The sequence below is a fragment of the Microcaecilia unicolor genome, chromosome 14 (assembly GCF_901765095.1).
Source record: "Microcaecilia unicolor chromosome 14, aMicUni1.1, whole genome shotgun sequence".
NCBI classification, from domain to species: domain Eukaryota; kingdom Metazoa; phylum Chordata; class Amphibia; order Gymnophiona; family Siphonopidae; genus Microcaecilia; species Microcaecilia unicolor.
The window spans coordinates 36509337-36536109 of record NC_044044.1 but is presented as its reverse complement, the minus strand read 5'-3'; the positions used below and the strand labels follow the sequence as shown (position 1 = coordinate 36536109).

At 46.9% G+C, this 26773-nt stretch overlaps 1 protein-coding gene across 1 annotated transcript in view; it reads left to right on the top strand.

Annotated features, from left to right (window-relative positions):
• INTS3 (integrator complex subunit 3) overlaps positions 1-26263 on the top strand; it is a 101424-nt gene extending 75161 nt beyond the window's left edge. The window contains exons 21-30 of the mRNA XM_030187424.1: positions 920-1073; positions 7879-7947; positions 10348-10423; positions 18054-18167; positions 18258-18306; positions 21332-21499; positions 24507-24607; positions 24727-24799; positions 24958-25111; positions 25268-26263. Of these exons, the coding sequence (XP_030043284.1) occupies positions 920-1073; positions 7879-7947; positions 10348-10423; positions 18054-18167; positions 18258-18306; positions 21332-21499; positions 24507-24607; positions 24727-24799; positions 24958-25111; positions 25268-25345 (1036 nt within the window). The 3' untranslated portion in view covers positions 25346-26263. The remainder of the gene's footprint in view (positions 1-919; positions 1074-7878; positions 7948-10347; positions 10424-18053; positions 18168-18257; positions 18307-21331; positions 21500-24506; positions 24608-24726; positions 24800-24957; positions 25112-25267) is intronic.
• The last annotated feature ends 510 nt before the right edge of the window (positions 26264-26773 follow it).

The following is a 26773-nucleotide window of genomic DNA, read 5'->3' as shown; positions in this document are numbered from 1 at the left end:
TTTCCAGTGATGATGTTCCAGTGTACTGGTCAAAATGCTTACAAACCCTACCTACAAAGCTTGCTTTTTACGTCACGCTCACAAGTTTGATCGTTTTCACCCTCTTCTACTTCGTTTACATTGCCTATCATTTGCGCTCCAGGTTCACTTTAAGTTGCTTCTATTGGCTTTCAAAGCGTTGCATCGTAACACTCCTAATTACTTAACTCGGTGGTTCCCGAACCTGGTCCTGGAGGCACCCCAACCAGTCAGGTTTTCAGGATATCCACGATGAATATTCATGAGTGTTTTGTCTCCCTCATGAATATTCATTTTGGATATCTGGAGTGCTTCCAGGACCAGGTTTGGGAACCACTGACTTAACCTCTCTGACCATTCCTCACCAACCTTCACGAACATTGTGTTCCCTTCTTGACCATGTTCTAGTCCTCCTTTCTCTTTGTCTTGGCATGACTTAATAAGTTTTCTTTTTGGCTCCGTGGTTATGAAACAACCTCCTCCTATGAGATTTTGAGTGAGATTCATCTCTTGATAGCGCACATTTTTCATTTAGCCTTTGATCAGCTGGGGTCGAGGACCTGACAGTGCTTGTGAGTATCTTTTGTACTTCTGGTGTGATTTGATTATCTTGTGGTTCCTTTCTTACTCTCTTTTGTTTGATTTTTGTAAACTGCTTTGGTCTGCAGTCAGATAATAGTTGGTATATCGAGAATAAAACAACCTAAACTAATCTTCTGCTCTTGAGCACTACCGTATCACATTGTTTTTCCATTCCTCAGACGCTGTCACCCCTGATCCGTGCCTGTCAGTCTCTGTCCTTCTACACCCTAAATGCATCACTCTAAATTTCTTGACATTAAAAGTTAACTACCAAGCATTCAGTTCTGCTTCCAGATCATTTCTTGCTCTTTTGTTTCAGTAAAGCAGCCGCGGGCAAGATGAATCTGTACGAGTCATTTGCTCAAGCCACACAGCTGGGTGACCTGCACACGTGCCTGATGATGGATATGAAGGCCTGTCAAGAGGATGATGTTAGGCTGCTGTGCTACCTCACTCCTTCCATCTATACTGAAGTAAGAGGTTGAATCTGCTGTCCTTTTTTCTTGTTTGTTTTTTTATCATGCATCAGACCAGTCCAGACGTATGAGTTATAACTCTCTACCAGCAGATGGAGACATAACGTAAATGCATGTGAGCTCTGCCGCTCCTCAGTTTCCATCAGATGGTAGACAGTTCCCTGTGCACCCTTCAGTCTGTTTTGATGCTGATTAGAGTGGGGCATTTGGAGGGGGAGAGGCGGGGTTCCCTGGTCCTGTGTCTGGATTGTTCTCCCAACTGAGGATTGCATCCAAAGCAGTTTGGATCCCGTTGTCCTGGACTCAAACTTTTGCTGGTAGATTTATGATGAACATTTGGGCATTTAGTTAATTTGAAAAAATTCAGCCAGTCAGAAAAGGCTCCTGCTGAGGGGAAAGTGGAGCAGGTTCCTGGTGCAGGTGGGGCAGGGGACTCTCAGATCTTTTACGTTCAGTTTCTAGCAGGGTCTATTGAGTCATGCCATGAGCACTGAGTGTCAGGGCCGAAACTGCATGGCTGCCCCCCTCTCAGCATGTAAGGCGCTATTTGAGGTGTGGACTTCCTTCTGTGCTGAGCCAGAGAGCCGATCAGGCTGCAGGGGAGAGGTTTTGATGTTATGAGCTGAGTCGGCCATGGCCTTGGAAAGAACAGAGTTAGATGTGGGAATGGCAGCCACATCTCCAGGAAGCTATGGGCTGCCATCTTCCAGTCCACTTCCTTCAGCTCTGGAGGGGGCTGTGGGAAGAAGGTCACTTCAGCAATGACTGCTGTTGGAGAATCTGGGAGGGTCCTCTGGGGCCCAGGAGGTCACAGAGCTGTTTTCCCCAACATTTATTTTACTGCTGCACAAGGCATGTTTACTGAAGCAGGGGCCGGGCCTTCCTCTCCCGCTTGGCCTTGCAAGGTTCCAGAATGCCAGATCTGACCATCCAAGAGAAGCATAAGAATAGTCATACTGGGTCAGACTTATGGTCCATCAAGCCCTATCTCCTGTTTCCAACAATGGCCAAGCCAAGTGACACCTGGCAGAAACCCCAATTGTTGCAACACTTCCCCATAGCAGACTATGGACTTTTCCTCCAGCAACTTGTCCAAACTGTTTTTAAACACAGATATGCTCACCGCTGTTACTACATCCTTCAACAAAGAGTTCCAGAGCTTAACTAGTTGTTGAATGAAAACATTTCCTCCTGTTTGTTTTAAACGTATTTGCATGTAACTTCCTCCGTGTCCCCTAGTGTTTGTACTTTTGGAACGAGTAAAAAAAATTGATTTACTTCTACTCCTTCTACACCACTCAGGATTTTGTAGATGCCAAACATATTTCCCACATGATTCCTGCCCCGACGATTATTATACCTTTGATCATGTCTCACAATCTCCTTATGCTCATTCCTCAATCTCTTCCTCTCCATCCTTCCTACTCCTTACCCCTCCCAATCTCTTTACATATCCTCAAAACCCCATTACTACTATGTTTACTACAACTTGCAACATTCTCCTTCAAGACTTTGTAATTCTATTTACTATGTAAGCCGCATTGAACCTGCTATGTGTGGGAAAGCACGGGGTACAAATGTAATTAATAATAATATTCCTGTCTCTAATCTCATCTCTATTCCTCTCCTTCCACCTTCCTCCTTACCCTTCTCTTGCGCCCTTTGGAATGCCCGCTCCATCTGTAATAAACTTCCCTACATTCACGATCTTTTCATTTCTCGTTCCCTCCATCTACTTGCCTTAACTGAAACTTGGCTGTCCCCTGATGACCTTACTTCCGTCGCGGCCCTTTGCCATGGTGGCTATCTTTTCTCTCACACCCCTTGCCCTGCCGGCCGTGTTGGTGGCGTTGGATTCCTACTCTCTCCCTCCTGCAAGTTCCAACCTCTTTTCCCACCCCAGTCTCTCCGTTTTTCGTCCTTTGAAGTCCACTCTATCCGCCTCTTCATTCCCCTGCCTCTCCGTCTAGCAGTCATCTATCACCCCCCTGATAAGTCTCTTCCATCCTTTCTCACTGACTTCGATGCCTGGTTCTCCTTCTTTCATAATCCTTCATCCCCCTCCATTATCCTTGGGGACTTTAACATCCACGCTGATGATCCATCCGACTCCTATGCCTCCCAATTCCTTGCCCTAACGTCCTCATTCAATCTTCAACTCTGCTGCTCGGCACCCACTCACCAAAATGGTCACTGTCTTGACCTTATCCTCTCCTCTAACTGCTTTCCCTCCAACTTCTATTCCTCTGAGCTCCCCCTATCTGACCATCATCTACTTATCTTCACTGTTAAGCACCCTCCTTCCCAGTCCCACCCAATCTCATCCCCCACTTCCAGGAATCTTCAAGCTATTGACCCCTTTAATCTATCCTCTTGTGTCTCTAACCTTCTCTCTACCACTGCTCTAAGTCTGTGAATGATGCCGTTTCTTCCTACGATACTATTCTCTCCTCTGCTCTTGATACTCTTGCCCCTTCTAGGTCCTACTAGGCGAACCCCAGCCTTGGCTAACCTCTACAATCCGCTATCTTTGCTCCTGCACCGCTCAGCAGAACGTTCTTGGCTTAAATCCCGTTCCCTTGCCAACTTCACTCATTTCAAATCCAATCTGCCCTTTACCTTGCCAAAAAGGATTACTTCACCCATTTGACTAATTCCCTTGGTTCTAACCCTCGACTTCTCTTCGCCACGCTAAACTCTCTTCTTAAAGTACCTCCGTCCCCTATTCCCCCTTCTCTTTCTCCTCAGACCCTAGCTGACTACTTCCATGAAAAAATCCGTAAGATTAACCTTGAATTTTCATTCAAACCCTCCCCACCTCTCTCTTCATTAGTTCACACCAACTCTCCTTCCCTTCCCTTCCTTCCTTCTTTCTCCTCCTTCTCAGAAGTTTCTGCTGAAGAAACTGCCCTTCTGCTTTCCTCCTCTAAATCTACTACCTGTTCCTCTGATCCCATCCCCACTTACCTACTTACCACTGTCTCTCCTACTATCATCCCCGTCATCTGCCACATCCTTAATCTTTCAGTACTCCTTAAAAAACCCTCACTGGACCCTACATGTCCCTCCAACTATCGCCCCATCTCCCTTCTCCCTTTCCTCTCCAAATTACTTGAGCGTGTCGTTCACCGCCCTTGTCTTGACTTTCTGTCTTCTCAACCTATTCTTGACCCACTTCAATCTGGTTTTCGCCCTCTTCACTGTACTGAAACTGCACTTAGCAAAGTCTCTAATGATCTGCTTCTGGCTAAATCCAGAGGTCTCTATTCCATTCTCATCCTTCTTGACCTATCTGCTGCTTTTGACACTGACCACACTTTACTCCTTGATACGCTAAGCTCGCTTGGATTCCAGGGCCCTGTTCTTTCCTGGTTCTCTTCTTACATTTCACTCCGTACTTTCAGCGTTCACTATGGTGGATCCTCTTCAACTTCCCTCCCGCTTTCTGTAGGTGTGCCTCAAGGCTCTGTCCTTGGACCACTCCTTTTCTCCATCTATACCTCTTCCCTTGGTGCCCTGATCTCTTCCCATGACTTTCACTTCCACCTTTACGCTGATGACTCTCAGATCTACATCTCCACCCCTGAAATCTCAACTTTAATCTAGGACAAAATCTCTGCCTGCTTGTCTGACATTGCTGCCTGGATGTCTCAACGCCATCTTAAATTAAACATGTCTAAAACCAAACTTCTCATTTTTCCCCGTAAACCCTCCTCCCCTATTCCCCCATTCTCTATCTCCGTCAATGGCTCTCATATCCTCCCTGTCTCCTCGGCTCGTAACCTTGGAATCATCTTCGATTCCTCTCTCTCCTTCTCTGCCCATATTCAACAAATCGCCAAAACCTGTCGCTTCTTTATCTACAACATTAGCAAAATTCGCCCCTTCCTTTCTGAACACGCCACCAGAGCCCTTATCCACACCCTTGTTACTTCTCGCTTAGACTATTACAATTTACTTCTCACTGGTCTTCCGCTCAGCCATCTCTCTCCTCTCCAGTCTGTCCAGCACGACTTATTTCCGCCAGAATCGTTATGCCCACACTAGCTCACTCCTCAAGTCACTTCACTGGCTCCCTGTCTGCTTCCGTATTCAGTTCAAACTCCTCTTGCTGACCTTTAAATGCATTCACTCTGTGACCCCTCACTATCTCTCATTTCTCCCTACACTCCTCCCCGTGAACTCCGCTCTCTGAACACATCTCTCTTATCGTCCCCCTTCTCCTCCACCGCTAACTCCAGACTTCGTTCCTTTTGTCTTGCGGCACCTTATGCCTGGAACCGCCTTCCCGAGCCCATACGTCTAGCTCCATCTGTACCTTTTTTAAATCTATGCTGAAAACCCACCTTTTCACTACTGCCTTGCCTCCTAACCCTACTCATTTGCCCTCCTTCTCTCCTGTTCCTCTTTACCAGTAATTCCCTTGCCCGTAAATGTCTTGTCTGTCTGTTTTTACCTAGATTGTAAGCTGTTTGAGCAGGGACGGTCTTATGTCTCATGTTCAGCGCTGCGTACGCCTGGTAGCGCTATACAAATGTTAGTAGTAATAGTAGTATAATAATAATTTCCCCTCAGCCGTCTGTTCTCCAAGCTGAAGAGCCCTAACCTTTTTAGCCTTTGCTCATATGTGAGGAGTTCCGTCATCTTTATCATGAATGATCAGTCAGGGGTATCAGACGTATTAATGGAGGAAATCCTTGTATAACCTGATTTCCTCCAGACCAGGGCAGTGATTGATTGAGAAGTCCCTCCCCCTACTGTACCCAGGTGAATCTCAGCTCTTCCCTACTGGTGTGTCATAGAGATAACAGCAGCAGGCTCTCCTGCTTGGTCCGTCTATATAGAGGGGTGAGCGTGTGCTCACTGGCTAAAAAAAAAAGCTGCTCTTTCTTATTCTTTGTGTCTAAACGGAGGGGCAGGTGTAAAGAAAGGGAGGGTATCTACTATTCTCTGTAGAATTGCCAGCGCAACTTGACAGAAATATGCTTACATTTAAGGCACAGCAGCCCTAGAACTGCTGCAGATGCCCATGTGATGACGTGGGTTAAAATATATATAACCCCTGGAGCAGGGGACCCGTTTGACCAGGCATGCCCCCCCCCCCCCCCCCCCCCATACTTCATCAATCAATTGTGGGATAACCATAGGCCGCAGCTTGATTTATTAACAATTTAAAACTTTCAATTAACATCAGTAAAGGATAATCCCACCCCCGAGCTACAGTTGTCAAAACATAACATCAACAAGTGCCCCCCTCCGCCGCTCGCCTTGATAGCAAAGCAGCAACTTCCACTTCCTGCTGTCACCGCAACTCTTCCTCTTCCCAGCTCCGCCCTAACAGCAAGAGCCATGTCCCGTGTGGACCTCCACACATTTATTCCGGGTCATCCGACCCGCCTTTAATGCCCAGGCTCATCCCCACGAGCCATTGCTCCTGTAGCTCGGGTTTTTTGCCACTGCAACAAATCCAACGCCATTCACCTGAAAAACAGAATTCTACAACACAACAAAGGAAACCTCACCCCCTCAATTAAATGTGAGGGGGGCAAAGCCACCTCCGAGGATCAGGAAGCGCCCTGAGCCTCGGAGGAAGCCCAGCCTTTATTCCCACTGCCACGCCCCCGGCAACCTCTCCTCCAGTCGGAAGCAAGAATCAGGCTTAAGGGCTGGCTGGCTTCTTTTAAGCCAACCAATCCTTCCAGCCCCCGAGCCCTCCGGCCGAGAACACTAACCCCCCGCCCCACACACAGACACACTTCCTGCCCAGAACCTTCCCAAACGGGCCCAGCTCTCGTTTAACTGGGCCCGTCGAGACAAGCTCTCAGGCCTTTCTTAAATGATGGCATTGTATAATTTATCTGCAAACCCAGAACACATGTCTTACTTTTCTATAAATGGACAGAATACTTCCATTTCTACATGCTCCTGCTGCCTGAAACGACATGACTCCTTATCCAATTACCCTGATGCTCAGCTCTCACTGTATGGAGGGAGATGCTGAGCGGGGGTGGAAGACACCTATTCTGGGTCTGCTCCGTACAGTATGTTCCATCTCTATTTTTCTTTCCTAGAAATATTGTGTTGCAAAGTGATCTTGATCAGTACTAAAAACTTTGTCCCCAGGCTGCCTTTGGTGGCATTTAAGCATTAAATGAATGAAACTGGCTGTATCGTGAATGATTTAGTTTGTGGCTTTGGGCGCTGCAGTGGCAGTGGTGGGGTAGGGGGGGGCTCAGCAGAGGAGAGAAATGTGCAGCAGCACTGTGAAGCGCCCCCTCCCCCATCGCTCGAGGCATGGCCTACTAGTAATTACTTAAAGTGGTTTGTGTAATGCCTGTAGTCCTGATCACTCCGTTAGTGCAGCGGGAGCAAGTGCAGATCTGCTGCTGGCTTTCCTCTCCTGTGTAATAACAGCCACTTTTTATGCTAATTAAATACCAGATTACATGTGTCTGCCTTTGACAAATGGCAATGCGGACTCTGGCAGCCGATTGTGTACTGCTGTGTCTGCTGTCACCTTTGATGGTCACACACATTGAATAATAGCAACAGGGAGACGGTCCATCAGGCAAATGGTGATGATAAGGCTGCCGTCTGGGGAGATAACAGGGATTGTGCAATGTTGACACCTGTAAGATATATATATATTTTTAAAGCAATTGAACCATCAAGTAAAATTTGAACAAAAAAGCCATAAACATTGGCTATAATTTCAGTGCACTTGAAATTGATAGAAAAATGCTCGCCTGCCTTTTTTTTTTTAAGTGGTAGGGGCCTCACACTTTATTTTCTATTCACGCAGTTTCCGGATGAGACGCTGCGAAGTGGAGAGTTGCTGAACATGATTGTTGCTGTCATTGACTCTGCGCAGGTGAGAATATTCACTCACCTCAGCCCTCTGCCAAAAGTCCCCAGCCTGTATGTCCTCAGCTCCTTCCTCTGTGAAAAGCCCCCCCCCCATGCCCCACCCTGTATGTCCTGCCCCCCTCCTCTGTGAAACGTTCTCCACCCTATGTGTCCTCTCTCCCTCTGTGAAAAGCCCCCCACCCTGATGTCCTGTCTCCCTCTGTGAAACCCCCCCCACCCTGTATGTCCTCTCCCCCTCTGTGAAAAGACCCCCGCCCTGTATGTCCTCTCCCCCTGTGTGAAAAGCCCCCCCACCCTGTATGTTTTCTCCCCCTCCTCTGTGCTCCATCCTTTTTGTCCTCTCTCTCCCTCTGTGAAAAGCCCCCCACCCTGTATGTCTTCTCCCCCTCCTCTGTGAAGATCCCCACCCTGTATGTCCTTTCCCCCTCTTCCGTGAAAAGCCCCCCACCCTATGTCCTCTCTTCCTCTGTGAAAAGCCTCCCACCTTATATGTCCTCTCCCCCTCCTCTGTGAAAAGTTCAGTACCCTTTTTTTCCTCTCTCTCTCCTCTGTGGAAAGCCCCCCCACCCCGTATGTCCTCTCTCCCTCTGTGAAAAGCCCCCCACCCTGTATGTCCTCTCCCCCTCTGTGAAAAGCCCCCCACCCTGTATGTCTTCTCCCCTCCTCTGTGAAGACCCCCACCCTGTATGTCTTCTCCCCCTCCTCTGTGAAGCCCCCCACCCTGTATGTCCTCTCTCCCTCTGTGAAAAGCCCCCCACCCTGTATGTCCTTTCCCCCTCTTCTGTGAAAAGCCCCCCACCCTATGTCCTCTCTCCCTCTGTGAAAAGCCTCCCACCCTATATTGTCCGCTCCCCCTCCTCTGTGAAAAGCCCCCACCCTATATGTCCTCTCCCCCTCCTCTGTGAAAAGTTCTCTACCCTTTTTGTCCTCTCTCCACTTTGTCCTGGTGGGCTCGCAATCTGTTTTTATACCTGGGGCAATAAAGGGTTAAGTGACTTGCCCAGAGTCACAAGGAGCCACAGTGGGAATCAAAATCAGTACTCGGCCCACTACGCTAACCATTAGTCTGGGAGAGCTGTTTGTAGGGTTTGCTGTGTAAGTAAATGAGATTTGAACCGATGTTCAGGAAGGAAGGATACGTACTAACCTGATTCTGATGTTAATCTGTACCACATCTATAGAATAGAAAACGTTTGCCCCGAGATGTCCTTGAAGTCTTTGCTGCTTGCTGTTCCAGAAGGAAAAGGAAAGGGAGATCTCTCTTTAACTGGATCCAGGGCCACTGAGAGGGGGGGAGGTCAGGGGGGACAAAATTCCCCAGAGCCCAGCATCCAAGGGGGGCCCACTCGGCGCTAGCATTGCTCTGCTGTTCCTGTGCACGGCAGCAGAGCAGAGTACTTCCTTCCTGCTGCGTTCAAACATCCTCTTTGGATGCGGCAGGAAGGAAGGACTTGGCGCTGCCCCGCACAGGAACAGGAGAACAATGCTAGTGCTGGGCCCTGGGGCATTTTGCCAGGCACAGTGACAGGAGCAGGGCAGGCAGGCCCAGGGGGTGTTTGCCTCAAGCCCGCTTTTGTCACTTGGCGGCCCTGACTGGATCTTTCATATTTCATCCTGGGACTGGTATTTGTTTGGTCCTCTCCTCTGTCACTGGCTATCTAGTTAAAAGCAAAGAAGCCCACAGGGGCCTAAAGGACTGGAACAAACAAAGTTCTTTATTCTAAAGACCCGACATGGGCCGTGTTTTGGCGCGACTATACCTGCCTCAAGGGTTGAAAAAAATACTCTCGATGCAACAATATGGATGACTAAAAAAGCCTTCTATCGGAGCACTTCTAAAATAATATCAAAAGGTAGAAAACGCAAAAGCGTTTCTGGGTTAACGGCCGCTTAAACTCAACAATGCCACGACGTTTGCTATGGTGATATGTTTTGCTAAGTTGTTAGTGTCACGCGCTGGATCACACTGTCGAGTTTAAGCAGCTGTTAACCCAAGGAACGCTTTGGCGTTTTCTAACTTTTGACATTGATTATTTTAGAAGTGGTCAGAGGGATTTTCTAGTGATCGTTTGTTCCAGCCCTGTAGGCCTTTGTTTGCTTTTTTTGCATTTTTGTACACTGGTAGTTACTGGCTATCTAGTGCCATCCCCATTTGCCAATCACTGGCTCTCTCACCTCTAAATTCATCTTTGGGTTTGGATCTTAGATCTGTTACTTGCTTTGTTCAAGCTCAAGTTGACTTACATTTGGGTACAGTAGGTATTTTCCTGTCTTTAAGGGCTTACCAGCTAAGTTGTACCTGAGGCAATAGTGGGTAAAGCAGGATTTGAACTCCGGGGCTTCCCTGATTTGCAGCCTGTTTCTGTAAACATTAAGCTACTTGTGCACTTTGCTTTCCTTGCAGCTGCAGGAACTGGTCTGCCATGTGATGATGGGGAATCTGATCATGTTTCGAAAGGATTCTGTCCTGAACATTCTGAGTGAGTACAAAGTAGAGCCAATTTCCCCATAGCAATGCTGATCACCTTAACCAGAATACAAAAAAAATGAGTTCCTTTCTTGTTCTGCCTTTGAGGAATGGAGGGGACCTGACATCATATATTGTATTGCTGCTGTCACGTCAAGCTCTTCCAGTTCTGATTATTTTTGTGTTGATGTCACCTGTTAATAGCATTTTCTGACTGTTTTCTCTGTGTTGTAGCTGTCTCCTCCTCAGTCTGTCATTGCTTTCTCTATGCTGTGCCCTCTTCAGCCTCCTTTTGCTCTAGATTTTTCTTTGCTGGGAATTTTGCTCAGAGTTTAGAATTCTTCTGTGCCCGTGTTGAGCTACGGCCACGCTCTTACTGTTCCTCCTGTTCATGGTGGTTGGTGGGATTCACCCATGTGGAGAGTGAGATGTTTTATCAAGAAGGAAGAAGTTGTAACCTGGTTTCGACCTTCCGTATTGATAATGGTGGTCACGGTTAAACCAATTTCAATTGGACTGTGGCCAGGTCAACCAGAAGACGAAACACATTGTCAACACATGTCCCTTCACACATCTACCTGGTGGTCTGGACTCCACTATCAATTAACTTGGCTGGGGGGGGGGGGGGTGGTGGAATCAAGTGGTGCTGACCCAGCCTGCCTCATAATGAGGATTTGAGAACTTGTGAGCCAGTGGTGGGGGCTCAGCTATGCTGGTTTTACTAGAGGTACCTTCCAAATAATGTCAGATAAGTGGGTCTTTATGTTTAAATCATGTTTATTTCCACTAACAACAAAGATACAACAACAGATATTACCTTTTCAACCATTCCAGATTTACCCCCCCCCCACACACACCCCCCCCCCCCCCCCCCCCACCCCTCTTCCCCCCCCCCCCCCCCCCCCCCCCCCTGCAACCTAAATATCCACAAATTAACTGAGTTCTGCTGTGTCATGTTTAGTTCAGAATTCTGCTTCTTGCCACTGGCTGTAAGGTGTCCCAAAAACGTTCCCATATCCTCTGCAAGCACCTGCCCTCCCTCGAAGCCAGGTCCTTGAGGGCGCTTCTTTCCAGTTTCAGCATCTCTATCATGTGCGTCCTCCACAGTCCCATAAGTGGGTCTTTAATGTCATTCAAGAAAGTTATGCCTTGGAGTTTCCTCTTCCTCTTTCATCTTTGTAGAATCCCCATGTTGTTCCCAGCCGAAGGCAGCAGTAATTGGAATTGTAATGCACCATCTAGCGGGTCTAGGGGCGATTATATCAGTTCCCCCATAAGAGAAGAGCACGGGCATATATTTAATCTTTTTTGTGGTTCCCCAAAAAAGGAGGGCATGTTTTGGCCCATTGGATCTCAGGCATGTAAACAGGGCTCTCAACATCCCCAGGTTAAAATCAGTCATTATGGCAGTTCGACAAGGACAGTTCTTGATATCGGCACTGACAGAAGCTTATCGCCACGTCTGTTTGGCAAGAGCATGATTTGGAGTGCCATTTGTAATTTTGCGTTCTTCCATTTAGCGTAACAGCGTAACGCGTAACAGCGTCCTGGACTTTTTCCAAGGTGGTGGTTATAGAATTCTAGTTCACCCCTTCTTGGATGAGCAGTTGATTTGGGCTAAGTTGTTTCAGGAGTTTCTGCAGGATCTAGGTCGGGTTGTCAGCTCTTCAAAGAGCAATTTGAGGCTGGAGTAGACCCTGGAGTACTTTGGAGCGCAATTTGACACTCTTCAAGGGCAGGTGTCAAAGAGCCAGCGGTTGAGGCCTGAGATCAGAAATGTTCTTCAGATCAAGAGTTATGGCCTGGGACTGTCTTCAGGATCTGGGGTCCATGGCAGCTATGCCAGAAGTGGTACCATGAGCCAGGGCTCACAAACAACCCTTGCAGAAGGCCCAGCTGTCTCTTTGGTCTCCTTAGGCTCATTCCTTGGGTACATGTCTGGCCCTGCTGTTGGAGGCAAGAAGTATGGATTGGTGGATCTGAGGATCCCATTTGGAGAAGGGGAATGTTCCTGGAGGCACCAGACTGGATGGTGGTGACAGCAGATGCCAAGTTTCAGGGCCGGGGAGTGCATTTTCTGGGCAAAATGGCATAAGGGCCCTGGTCAGTGGAAGCAAAGGCCATCAGGATGGACTTCCAGACATTCTTGCTTCTGATCTGGAACAGAGTAATGCAAGTAATATCAGACAGTGTGACAGTGGTGACCTATGGAAATTGCCAGAGCGGCATAAGCTGGCGCACAGCCCAGGAAATGACACTGCTAATGCCATGCGTGGAAAGGCATCTCTTGAATCCATCAGCAGCACATGTCGCAAGGGTGACCAATGTTCAGGCAGGCTTTCTAAGCAGAAACGCAGTAGATCCAGGAGAAGGGAATCTGACAGAGAAGGCTTTCTTCCACATTGTACAACATTGGGGGCTTCCAGTGATGGATCTCATGGACATAGCAGTCAATGTGAAGATTCTCAAGTTCTTCAGTTGCGGGAGAGAACAACAGTCTGAGGGAATTAGATGTATTGATGCAGAAGTGACCCCCAGCTGAACTGATATACGTTCTTCCTGCATGGCCCTTGGTAGTCAGAGTCATTCAAAACATAGGAGGTCACATGGGCTTGGTAGCTCTAGTGGCACCTGGTTGGCTAAGAAGACCCTGGTATGGAGATGTGATGAGATTTTCATTGGAAGGCCCATTGCAGTGCCTAGGGGTGATGGTCTCCTAATGCAGGGTTCAATCAAAATTTAAGATCAGTCTCCATTTTGTCTTATGACTTGGAGTGGAGGAGTAGCCTAGTGGTTAGTGCAGTGGAACTGGGTTCAATTCCCACTGCAGCTCCTTGTGACTCTGGGCAACTCACTTAACCCTCCATTGCCCCTGGTACAAAATAAGTACCTGAATATATGTAAACCACTTTGAATGTAGTTGCAAAAACCTCAGAATGGCGGTATATCAAGTCCCATTTCCCTTTCCCTCTTGAAAGGGTAAAGCCACGTAAGCAGGGGTACTCTAGTCTAGTCATCTCCATGCTGATGTGCTTCAGGAAGACGTCCAACTCATTGGCATATATTAGGGTGTGGAGAATACTTGAAGGCTGGCACTTGGAACGTTAGCAGGCACCTCTGCGTGTGTCAGTTCTGGAACTATTGAATTCTCACAGGATGGTTTTGGAGCAAGGTTGGCCTTAGCCTCCTAAAAGGTACAGATTTTGAATGTTATAGGAGTTCGGTGCAAAGTAAGGCACTAGCCTTCCATCCAGATGTGGTGAGATTTTTTAAAAGGGTAAATAAAGCTTTTTGCAACTTTTGAGATGGCTGGTGGTTCCTTCTTGTGACTTGAACTTATTCTTGTCGGTTTTGGTTCAGGTACCTTTTGAACCCCATAGGACCACTGCCTTGAAGACAAGTATTTTTAGTGACTATTTGCTAGGCTAGAAGGATTTTGGAATTATCGTGCTGGGAACCTTTGCTGGTAGTGTTAAATGAGAAGGTGGTCATTCAACCTATTTCCTTCTTCCTTCCAAAAGTAGTGTCTTTGTTTTATGATAATAAATGCTTTTTGCCTCTGGTGTTGGGGGACGTATGAGGAGATGAGGACTCGATGCTTGCGTGTGCAGTGAGCTGTCGATTATGTGAGGACTGAAGAACTGGTCAAATCACTTATTTGTGCTCTCCATGGGTTCAACAAAAGGTGAGTCGACCTCTGATAGAGGTGTCAAGATACCCAGTTCCAGGAGGTTTTTTGTTTTTTTTGGCTCGTTCTATGTTGTAAAGCAGTGTGGGGTTTATAGTCTCTGATTCCACCCCTTGACTTCATTGTTGTAGATCCCATAATCCACCAAGATGGTGATGTCAAACATCCAGGACTGGCCTAAAATCTCCCTCCTGGAACTAGGTGGCTTAGAAGCTCTTCTCCAAGGTGACTGTAGCCCACTGGATTAAATAGGCAATTGTGACAGCATATATTGTAGAAGATTGGGGAGGTTCCTTTGGTACCAAGGGCTCATTCTACAAAGAGGCAAACTGCCTCGGGCAGAACATGGTCTTGTTCCTCCACTTGACATTTGCAGGGTGGCTAAATGATTGTCAGTGATTTCTTTTGGAAAACACTATTGTCTTGATGTTCGTGCTAACCAGGGTGCAGATTCTGGGGCGCGAGTGCTGCCTGAAGGGTTTTCTAATTCCTGCCTGTAGGAAATTGTACTTTGATACTTCCCTCGTATCTGGACTGGTCTCGAATATCACTGAGGAAGGTGAAATAGATCCTACCTGCAGACCAGTCCAGAGTCCACCTAGGAGAATGTTCTTTGGTCAGATTCTGCTAAGGTCGTGTTGGACAGGATCAATGGACTGGGCCCTCACAGCTCTGTCTTCTTCCCATGACGGTATGGAATAAAGCATTAGGGAATAGTCACTAGTTTCTCTGTTGCGGATCATTCCTGCTGGATTTGGGGGTATAATAGTTTTTTGGTTGACACTTTCACCGATTATTAACTGTGCTTTCCTCTTGGTGGGCTGATCTGGATTTAAAACATTGTTATTCTCTCTCTCTTGGGTTTTTTGCCTTATCGCTGTATGTTTTTGTTGTTTTGCTGGAATTCGTTGCCGGAGAATGTGGTTAAGGCAGTTAGCTTAGCAGAGTTTAAGAAAGGTTTGGATGGCTTCCTGAAGGAAAAGGCCATAGAATGTTATTAAATGGACGTAGGGAAAAATCCACTATTCCTGGGACAAGCAGTACAAAATGCTTTGCTCCGTGGATCTTGTCGGTTGATTGTGACCTGGATTGGCCACTGTCGGAGACAGGGTGCTGGGCTAGATGGACCTTTGGTCTATCCCAGTGTGGCGATGCTTATGTCTTATGCCTTATAACCTTTTTTAACCGCAACATGTTATCAGTTACTACTATTTAGCATTTCTGTAGCGCTACAAGGCGTACGCAGCGCTGCACAAACATAGAAGAAAGACAGTCCCTGCTCAAAGAGCTTACAATCTAATAGACAAAAAATAAAGTAATCAAATCAATTAATGTGTAGAGGAAGGTAGGTGGAGGCGAGTGGTTACGAGTCAAAAGCAATGTTAAAGAGGTGGGCTTTCAGTCTAGATTTAAAGGTGGCCAAGGATGGGGCAAGACGTAGGGGCTCAGGAAGTTTATTCCAGGCATAGGGTGCAGCGAGACAGAAGGCGCGAAGTCTGGAGTTGGCAGTAGTGGAGAAGGGAACAGATAAGAAGGATTTATCCATGGAGCGGAGTGCACGGGAAGGGGGGTAGGGAAGGACGAGTGTGGAGAGATACTGGGGAGCAGCAGAGTGAGTACATTTATAGGTTAGTAGAAGAACTTTGAACAGGATGCGAAAACGGATAGGGAGCCAGTGAAGCGACTTGAGGAGAGGGGTAGTATGAGTAAAGCGACCCTGGCGGAAGACGAGACGGGCGTTAGTAAAGTTATGGTGCTCCACGCTCCCTCTATGTCACCTTCTAAACCTCTGATGTGGAATGAACTTTTGCCCTTTGTTGCTTTGCATGCCAGTTCTGAATAAGATGCCACTTGAGAAGAACCTCCCTGAACTTATCGTTTCAGGACCCATAAAGAGGGAGATGTTTGGTTTTTCAGATCAGTCAGCTTAGTATAACATTCCTTTTCTTATATAGTGGGCAAGTAGCTTGCTCGTGTCTTGGTTTTCTCACAGACTATGGACAGGCTTGCTTAACCCTCGTAATGAGCTATAAACCTTAACAAGTGTCTGTTTGTTTGTGTCAAACAGGCTTTAAACATAACATAGGGACATTTTCAGTGAAGGACCATAAAGAGTGATAGGTATTCATTACAAAGGGCAAATGATGAATATTTGAGAAAAATACCAAAGAAGCAGAATTGTGTGAAGGTCAAAGTTGGAGAATACCAGATAAGTAAGAGAGAAAATATAAGGCATTAAGGGATGGACAAATGAGTCTTCAGACTGGGAACCCTTTTGTACCAGGTCAGAGTCTGACAGCTTCCGAAGGGCAAACAGAGAGAGAGAGAGATTTTATTTTCCTTATACTGAAATTCGGACTGATATAAATAAGAATTCCATTTTCTGTAATACTGGGATAAAAGAATTTTTATTGTAACCAATTATTTACTCTAAATTTTAGCATTATTATTAAAAAAAAAAAAAAGTGTCGCGAGGGGAAGACGGGACGTGCTGAGGAAGAGAGTAGCGAATTCTCCCTCTGGCCGCAGCTTCTTTCCTTTCCTGCAGCCCTCACAGACACTGTCTGCCTCCACCGTGCTTTGACAGGTTTTTTTTTTGTTGTTGTTCATTTGTCTTTTTAATTTTGTTTTACATTCCCTTCCTCTCAGACCCGTAGGGTGCAGCAGCTCCTGTATTTTACGATACAACCCCTACAAAGAAAACCAAGACACAAGCAAGCTAATTGCCCTATTAAATAACAAAAGGAATGTTAAACGAACCTTTTCCGGAGATGGGAAGGTGGTAGAAGGAGAGGACATGAAATGAGATTGAAGGGGGGCAGACTCAAGAAAAATGTCAGGAAGTATTTTTTCACGGAGAGAGTAGTGGATGCTTGGAATGCCCTCCCGCGGGAGGTGGTGGAAATGAAAACGGTAACAGAATTCAAACATGCGTGGGATAAACATAAAGGAATCCTGTTCGGAAGGAATGGATCCTAAGGAGCTTAGCCGAGAGTGGGTGGCAGAGCCGGTGGCAGGAGGCGGGACTGGTGGTTGGGAGGTGGGGATGTGCCCGGGTAGTCTGAAGAGGTTAAGTATTGTGGGTATGTTGTTGGTGTTTGGTGAATTAGAGATAGTGTGTAGGTTATTAGAATTAGTTTGGTGATAATAATTTTGTTGTGTTCGTTTGGAATTCTCTTTAAGGTGGGAGTGCTGGGGTTTTGTTTTGTTTTTAGGAGTTTTCTAGGGGTCTGTGAGGGTGAGTTTAAAGTTAGTTTCAACTCACGTTTCTCGTCTGAGTCGGTGGCCTTGATACCTTGTCTCCAGGGGGTCAGAAGGTTGGTGAGTGTGGGCTTGTCTCGTGGTCTCGTCGCCGTTAGCTTCACTGTTCCGCCTGTGAGGTTGTGGCAAGGTTCTCCTCTTTTTTTTTTTTTGTCTTACTGCATGGACAAGGACCATGGCCTGAGCTCCTTTCCTCTGCAACCTTCCGGGACACAGCTCCCCAGCTTGAGGTTTCTTCCCAGTGCAATGCCTAGGGCTCATAGTCATCCTCTCTGTTTGGCTCCAAACTCTCCCCAAGTTCTCTGAATCAATATCTTCTTCCCTCCTGACCTGGCTGCCTGCCTTTCTTCACTCTCCCTCCATCCTTCCCTCCCTCCCTAGCTCACCTCTCCAGAGTAAGGCAGCACATTGTGAGCAAGTGCAAGGACAAAATCAGTGTAAACTTGCAGGCCTCATGGGAGCCCCTCCTGAATCTCCTCCGGTCTGTGTGGGAGGTGGGACCTGTAAGCATGCATTTTCTCATTCCCAGTGTTGCTGCTGTTACCATTCTCTTCAAAAACAGTCCCTGTATATCTTCCCTCCAGCCGCTGGAAGTGGGGAAAAATCAAAAATGGATATAATGCTTCCCCTCCTCATATTTGCCTAGGGCTAAATACTATGTTAATCCAATCCTCTTTCTCTCTCCGTTTCCTAGTTCAGAGCCTGGATTGGGAGACCTTTGAGCAGTACTGTACGTGGCAGCTCTTCCTGGCTCACAACATACCTCTGGAGACCATTATTCCCATCCTGCAGCATCTGAAATATAAAGGTAAGTGAGTGTGAGCACAGTCCAACTTCAGGCAAAGCAGCAGGAGAGCTTTACTTGCAGAAGAAATTCACCTCTCTTTCTCTTTCCCAGAGCATCCCGAGGCCCTGTCGTGCTTGTTGCTGCAGCTCCGAAGGGAGAAGTGAGTACAAAATTCTGCTGTAGTGCAGTCACAACCCCCGTCCGAGAAGGATTAAAAATTGTTTTCAGTCATTGAAATAGCTGTTCGGAATTCTTGTTTCCTGGAGAAATTAGGTCTATGTTTGATTATTTTTTTTACCATTTCGTTAAAAAGGTTTAAGGCCTCTGTGTTTTCTTAGTCTTAATTCTGAAGGATTGAAATTTGAAAGGTTTGTATTGAAAATGCTGGCAGTTCCTAGATATATTTTAAGGTTTTGTGTCATGTATAAAATTGTTACATGTGTATTTTGTAATTTTTCAGGTCTGTGAGATGTGTGGCATATAGAAATTTAAGAAACACAAACATTGTTATATGGGGTTCTAGAAAGAGCCGCTGCACTTTGGTAGCAGCTGGGAAAAGCAGATCTCAGCTCTGGGTCTCATTCAGACGCGAGTCCAAAAGGAGAAAATGGAAACCGGGGGCCGTTCCTTATCATTCCACAAGGCCAATCTCAAACATATGGGTTATGCTTGTCAGCCAGCAGATGGAGACAGAGACTATAGAGCAGTGAACTCTGACACACATTTTTGAAGGCGTCTAGAGGACCTGAAATGCTTTTCCTGTTCATCAGGTGATTCAAGCACTCTTTTGACAGAATGGGAGACTGGGCCTGTAAGTCAGGAGACCTATGAGGATAAAACATAGAAGCTGAAGCTCCTGAAGGTGGACGCCTCGGTGACGGTGGTGACCAAGACAACCGAAGGGCAGTATTTCCATCAACAGTCCGCAGGACCACAAGCTAGAGGCCTCGGCCTTAAGGCTTCAGGCAGCCATTTGTAGCGCCTACATGTCTAGAGCATAAGAATTGCCATACTGGGTCAGACCAGTGGTCCATGTAGCGCAGTATCCTGTTTCCAAGAGTGGTCAATTCAGGTCACAAGTACCTGGCAGAAACCCAGATAATAGGAACATTCCATGCTACAAATCCCAGGGCCAGCATTTGCTTCCTCATGTCTGTCTCAATAGCAGACTATGGACTTTTCCTCCAGGAACTTGTCCAAATCTTTTTTAAACCCACCACATTCTCTGGCAACGAGTTCCAGAGCTTAGCTATTTGTTGAGTGAAAAAATATTTCACAGTATTTCCATGTAACTTGCTCGTGTCCCCTAGTCTTTGTACTTTTGGAACAAGTTTAAAAAAAATAAAAGATTTATTTTTACTCTTGTCTACACCACTCAGGATTTTGTAGAGCTCGATCATATTTTCCCTCGGCCGTCTCTCTTCCAAGCTGAAGAGCCCTAACTTCTTTAGCCTTTCCTCATTTGCATGAGGTAAATCGAGTACTGGAGAGTTTAAGGATGATACCAAGGGTGTGGCGTGGCTAGAGTTGGAGTTGGCATACATGGCGGATGCCTTTATATGACTTGACTAGATCCTTGAATGACAGTTGCAGCGTCAATGAGGATTCTCTTCTAGTTGTGTAACTAGTCAACGGACACAGCAACAAAGACGCAGCTGTTTGGAGAGGACCTGAAGAAGATTGTGAAAGATCTCAGTGAGGCGAGGCTGTGCCTAAGAGCTCCCTTACGATCCTCTGGGAAATTTCGCTTCAGGGAGGCGCGAGGCATTATCATACAGGCAGGAAGGGGTGTATGCGGTGCTCCCAGTCCCAAGGCCAAGAGAAAGGCTTTATGACCACAGAAACAAGCTCCAAACCCAATTTGTAAGTTTTCTAAAGAGGAGGGTGCCAAAGTCTGGGATTTTCTGTAGGTTCTGAGATCGGTGGCGATTGTGAACTTCATGAAGGCGTTGAAGAGATCCTCACAGCCTTATAGGTGAGGGTTCCTGTGCAGGCAGAGTTCACAGCCCTCCTAACTTAGCGGTCGGCCAAATGAAACCTGATAAAGGGAGTGGACCTAGATGCATTCAGTTGGATAATCATGACAGATACCATCCCGAGTGACTAGGGAGCTAAGTACCAGGGTTGGGCGTCCCAGTGTCACTAGAATTCAACCTAGGCAAAGTGGTTAATCAGCTGCTTAAAGTAGAGGGCAACTGAATTTTGGTTTGGGGGCCAAAACCAGTCCAAAATCGAGGTTCGGCCGTGCGTCCGTTTCAGCTGAACCCACCCATCGCTCTCCACCCTCCCGACCACAGGTTCTATTCTTCCACCACCCGTAGGTCCTCTCCAGACCTACCTTAAGAACCTGCGGTATTCTAGCGGCCGCTTTGAGGCAGGAACAATCCTCACTTGCTCCTGCCTGTGCTGGCTGCGCAGTCAAAATGTCTGCCTCGAGTTCCTATGGCAACCGTTTTGAGACTGGAACTGGCATAGACAGAAGCAGTCTCAAAATGGCTGCCTCAGCAGTCTAGGCAGCTATTTTCACTGCGCATTTGGCACGGAGAGGAGCCTATGAGTGGTCGGGGGGGGGGGGGGGGGGGGGACAGGGACCTGTCTTGGGAGGGGGCATCTCGGTTTCAGTTTTAGCCAAAACAGAACTGCAAATTTTGGCTGCAGATTCTGTTTCGGCTGAAACCAAAATCCCTGGTTTGTCACCCTCTAATAAGAGAACTAGGGTATGAAGTCTTCTTTCTCCACAAATAGGTGGTACAAATTTTTCATTTCAGACAAAGTACAATCGGTTAAAATCTTCAGAATACAATCCCAAAAACTTCTGAAATAATACACAAACACTGTGAGCAATAACATCCATAATCAATACTTAGCCTTTTATTTTCTTAAAGGCACTCAACCTTTGCCGTTGAGCGGCAGCTGAGCTTTCTCTGGTGAAACGGTGATATTGGCGGCGGGGGGGAATTGACAGGATAGAATCTTTCCGCTTTACCTCGTTTAGCATGCCCTTCATCAGAGCTTTCTGTGACGGACGCAGGGTTTCTTAGGGCACGACAAGCGTATACCAGAAATATTTCCTGGCACAGTGGTAGATCAGATTTTAACACACACACAGCTACTTGTTCCAGACAGCAGAGATGTCACTCAGAGGAGGGAAGGCCTTACATGCTTTCTTGCTCTCCTTTTCTCAGGCCAAGTGAAGAGATGGTAAAGATGGTGCTGAGCCGCCCCTGCCACTCCGAGGACCAGTTCACTACCAGCATTCTCCGGCACTGGTGCATCAAACACGACGACCTTCTGGCAGAACACATCAAGTCTTTATTGATCAAAAACAACAGCCTGCCGCGGAAACGCCAGAGGTAGGATATCATCTGACCGTAGAGATACCAGAGATGTAGTGTAGATGATGGGGTAACGTGCACTCCGCGTCCTAGTAACTAGGATTTCAGCTGAAGTGCTGGCTTCAGACATCACGCTGTATGAGGACACAAATGTATAAATATAAAATCGACCAGCATTTGGTTCTTAAGTAAGCGACCGTAGACCGTGAAAGCGGCATTTACTTGCAGGAGCAGTGTTGAGATTAGAAGCACATATTGTGACTCTTCCCAGTCTCCGTTGGTAATTGTGGTCCCAGCACTATTCCCCATCCCATCCCTGACTCCCGCATGCTCTTCCCCTTCCCTCTTGTTGGGCTTCCTGATCTCTGCCCACTCATCCATTGGTCATCCCCAATCAATGCACACACATTGGAAAACGGTGGAGTCTCCTACTGTGCAGGATTGGAGAGATAGATGTTGATTATTAGGCAAGATGGAGCAGTTAACAGATAAACAGAGAAGGAAGTATAAAAAGGAGGGAAAGAATTGGCATTATTTTTTATTTTTGTTACATTTGTACCCCGCGCTTTCCCACTCACGGCAGGCTCAATGCGGCTTACATGGGGCAATGGAGGGTTAAGTGACTTGCCCAGAGTCACAAGATGCTGCCTGTGCCTGAAGTGGGAATCGAACTCAGTTCCTCAGGACCAAAGTCCACCACCCTAACCACTAGGCCACTCCTCCACTGTTGCTACTATTTGAGATTCTACATGGAATGTTGCTATTCCACTAGAAGTCGGCCCTTGCAGATCACCAATGTGGCTGTGCAGGCTTCTGCTTCTGTGAGTCTGACGTCCTGCACTAGCAACATTCCATGTAGAATCTCCAATAGTATCTATTTTATTTTTGTTACATTTGTACCCTGCGCTTTCCCACTCATGGCAGGCTCAATGTGGCTTACATGGGGCAATGGAGGGTTAAGTGACTTGCCCAGAGTCACAAGGAGCTGCCTGTGCCGTAGGAGGATTGAATTTGAGTAAGTCAGTCCAACATTTGATGACAAAGAGAGATGGGAGAGAGAGGTTCATTATTATCAGCAATGTGAAGGAAGTATGGGCTGCTGGGGGGGGAGGGAATTTGCGGGTCAGCAGGAGTTTTTGAGGAGATTGGAGGGAGAGGGACATGGGTGGGGTGTTGCAGGAAGATCTTTTTTTGCATCCAGAACGTCCTGGAGAGCTTGGGTTACCCGAGACGTCATTAGAGCAGGCGCCGAGTGAAGCGGTGGCAGAGGGTGTCTAACTCGCTTGAACGATGCCCTGCTCTCCTTCAGCACTGTCGAAATGCTATACTAATCGCTGGGAGAAGGATATAGGGACTTCTTTTGAAGGAAGCATTTGATACTTATTGAAGATCTGGATTTAAAAGGTGCCTCAGAGAGTCTGGAACATAAGGTGATATTTGTATATCTGGTAGTCTTGTCCTAAAGCGCAATCTTATTGGACTCAGATACTTGGAATATTGTCATGACAGCGCTCGGAACTGGTCAATTGATCAGTTTTCATAAACTTGGGATAATAGCCAGAGTGTGATGGTTTTTAGCCGTTTAGCTTTTGAATGTAAAAAAAAAAACAAAAAAATTCACACACAGTCCAGCCCCACTATTTGATGACTATATATTTCCTGGGGCTTCATGCTGTTTCTGTGAGGGGGGGGGGGGGGGGGGGGGGACTTAGTGGACAGTATGTGGTTTTTGCTATATCGTATTTTGGGGCTATGTGGTTTTGGAATGGATAAATGTTGATTATTGTCATATATATATAAATTTTTATTTTTTTTACTGTAAACTGCAGCTAAATTTGGAAAGGTGCTCTAGCAATAGAAAAGGGTATAATAATCACTTTGTGATTGTGGGCAAGTCGCTTAACCTCTCAGTGTAAATGCTCAGGAGCGGAGGCACTTTAATTAAAGTGCTTTTCTATCCTGTGGTGAGCAAGTGAGCTGACTCTGGTGGTGGGACAGGTTTGCCGTGCAGTCTGCTGCTTTCATGGGACTCCTAGAGTCTGGAGATGTTTCTGCGTTGATCTGTAGGATATTGTGATGTTCTCCTGAAACAGGTCTAGTGGTTAAAGTGTCTGGATAAGCGCCCCTCTGTTTTGCCAGCTGAGACACCCATAAGGTGCTTTCAGATTTATACAGGCTGTTAAAAGTGTTTATTGCTACATCTGAGTCGAGATGGGAGGGTGCTGTTCTCTGTCTGTTCACTCTTTCTCCAGTCTTTAGCAGTTGTGATGACTCATAATGACGTAAGTGTTGCCATACTGGGACATCGAGCCCAGCATCCCGTTTCCAACAGTGGCCAAGCTAGGTTACAAGTACCCGGTAAGATCCCGAAACAGTACAATACATTTTACGCTGATATCCTAGAAGTAAGTGGTGGATTTTCCCCCTAGTCCATCTAAATAATGGCTTATGGACTTTTCTTTTAGGAAGCTAGCCAAACCTTTTTTTTAAACCATGCTAAGCTAACTGCTTTTACCACATCCTCTGGCAATGAATTCCAGAGTTTAATTACACACGCCCTTGTGAAGGATGTGTGGACGTGTCTTTGTCTTTGATTGGGGTATGTGTTTTCCTGTCGGGGTCAGGTTGTATGCGTTCAGCCATAGGTGGGAACTGTGTGGGTGCTCGAGTCCTTCGCTGTGTTCAGGGATGGGTACTGTGTGTTGGTTTTTACCCCTATTGTCGGTGTGAAACACTAGCTCAGACAGACAGATAATCTCAGCCTGTGGCTTTTTGTGTGTGCTGAGCTAAGATACCGGTCCCTTGCTCTCCTCTCCCTTCTGAGGAGATGTTTAGTATAGATCAGTCAGGTTTTCAGGATACCCACAATGAATATGCACGAGACAGATTTGCATGTACTGCCTTCATTGTATGGAGATCCCTCTCGTGCGTATTCATTGTGGGTATGCTGAAAACCCCAGTATAGATTGTATGCTATCAGTAAACGGAAGCGCTGATCCCGTTTCCTTGGGCCTCTCTCCCGCAGCCTCCGTAGCTCTAGCAGTAAGCTAGCCCAGCTGACCTTGGAACAGATCCTGGAACACCTGGATAATCTTCGACTCAACCTCAGCAACACCAAACAGAACTGTAAGTCCCTCTCTGCCTGTGCAGGATCCTGGCTTCCAGAGTCAGGAAAGTATATTCTGCTCAGCGTGTCTTTTGTGTTCTGATGTCTTTGTAAGCTCTGTCTCTCTCCATCTCTGCAGTCTTCAGCCAGACTCCAATCCTACAGGCATTACAGCACGTGCAGGCCAGCTGCGACGAAGCCCACAAGATGAAGTGAGTGTAGCACGGGTGGAAGTGCAGCGTGGACAGTGTCGCCTCAGTAAACGGCCTCATTTCTTAGGCGGTAGCGTTTGCGCCGACACGGACCGGGACCCAGCCGTGAGAGTCCCGAGCTCCGCTGTACGCTGACTGTCACGTTTGTCTCTGTACAGGTTCAGCGATCTCTTCTCTTTGGCAGAAGAGTACGAAGATTCCACCAAACCCCCAAAGAGTCGCCGAAAAGGTCCAATGATGAGTCCACGAAGCCGGAAGAACGCCGCGCAGCCGGCCAACAACGACGAAGAGTCCGCTTCCAGCAGCGCTTCAGTAGGCTCAAGTTCTGGTTTTGGGAGTTTCATTTTTAATTTTGTAAAAATATCTTTATTGACCCATCTGGACTCTGCCTCTCTCTGCGCTTGTATACAGTTGTTTACGGTCACTGTAGCTGTTTATCGATAGGTAATCGATCTTTTCTTTCTGCAGGAGGAGGAAGAAACCAAACCGAAGCCGTCCAAGCGGAAGCGCAAAGGCTCGGCGGCAGTGGGCTCGGACAGCGACTAAGGGACGACGGGCGCCTGTGCGTTTTCCACAGCCGGGGCTAACAGAAGGACGCAGAGCTCCGGCGTACCGCAGCAGCAGACGCATAAATCGGGAAGGAGGCAGTCTGATCCGCTGTCCTAAGCGGGGTCTGGGCTCTATTTCTGCAAGCGTCTCCATTTTGTAGTCGGCGTTCCGTGCAGTTTTTGGTGGAGGACACGGTAGCGAGTTACAGCGTTAGGGTCCACAGCGCTATCTTCCCCTACCTTTACATGTTACTGGCTATCGAGAGTAGTAGGGAGCAAAGCAAACGCGTCGGAAAAAGGACCGCAAGACAACTTAGAGAAACCACGTTTGTAAATAATTCTCACAACCGAGATATCTTCAGGTGATCGGGTGGGAAAGACAACAAGCGGGGACTTTCTTTTGAAAAGCCTGCCGTTTGCATAGAAGGAATCCACAAAAGTTGCTTTGAGGGCTCAAAAGGAACAGGAGGACTGTTCTCGCTGGTTTCAAAACCTTTGCGAAGAAAGCCTTTTGCTCCAGGTGGCAGATTTGGTATATGTCGAGCTGGGCTCGATGCTCATTTCCCGCAGAGTCGCTTGGGTAAAGAGCTAGAGAGTAGAGGCCCCGCTGGGAAACGTGCGGGTGAGTTTAAAAATTCAGATCGGGCCTCTTTTTTTTTTTTTTTTTTTTTCTAATGCAGAGGATTCCTGAACAGGATTTGTCAACTTGGACCTCTCCCAGCACTATTAACAACCTTTGAACTGAACTTTAACGAGACGTTATACCATCTTCCACCGAGATCCTCGCACGACGCGGGGACCTACGAGCGAGGCGTGGGTTTCAGAGCGCCGAGCTACCGCACAATTGAGGCGGCACCTTGTTTTTTTTTTTCCAAGGGGTATTCACATTTTGAATATTTTTATGATACAATAAAAACTATAAAACTGTTTTATATAAAATGTCTGGTCTTGTTTCAGTTCAAGATTTTTACATAATCGGTTTCTGTTCTGTTAACTTCTTAATGTAGTAGATAACAGTGGGGAAAAGCTGAAAGGGCCCATCCAGCTTGGCCTAACGACTGGTTTAATAAAAAAAAAAAAAAGATAGTTATTATACATATCCTGACAAGTGGCTGTTATGTCCATGAACCAGCAGATGTAGCCAGAAAGAAAATAGTTTCAAGCGATTCACCCTTACGGGTGTTGTGCAGACATAGAACGTTAAGCAATTTTCTCCGTCTTCAAATGGACAGTTAACGGATAGTGGAAATCATCCTTTATATTTCTCAGACAGCTCCCGTCCCAGGTAGCGGCTAGGTGCGAGTAGAGCAGGGGGTTTGTTCAGAACGGAACATCATTTTAAATTATTTGAGCGGTACAGAAGCTGGGGCGACAGTCTGCGGAGCCGTCCCCCTCCCGCTTTCCTACTCTGTCCACAGAGGCTAAA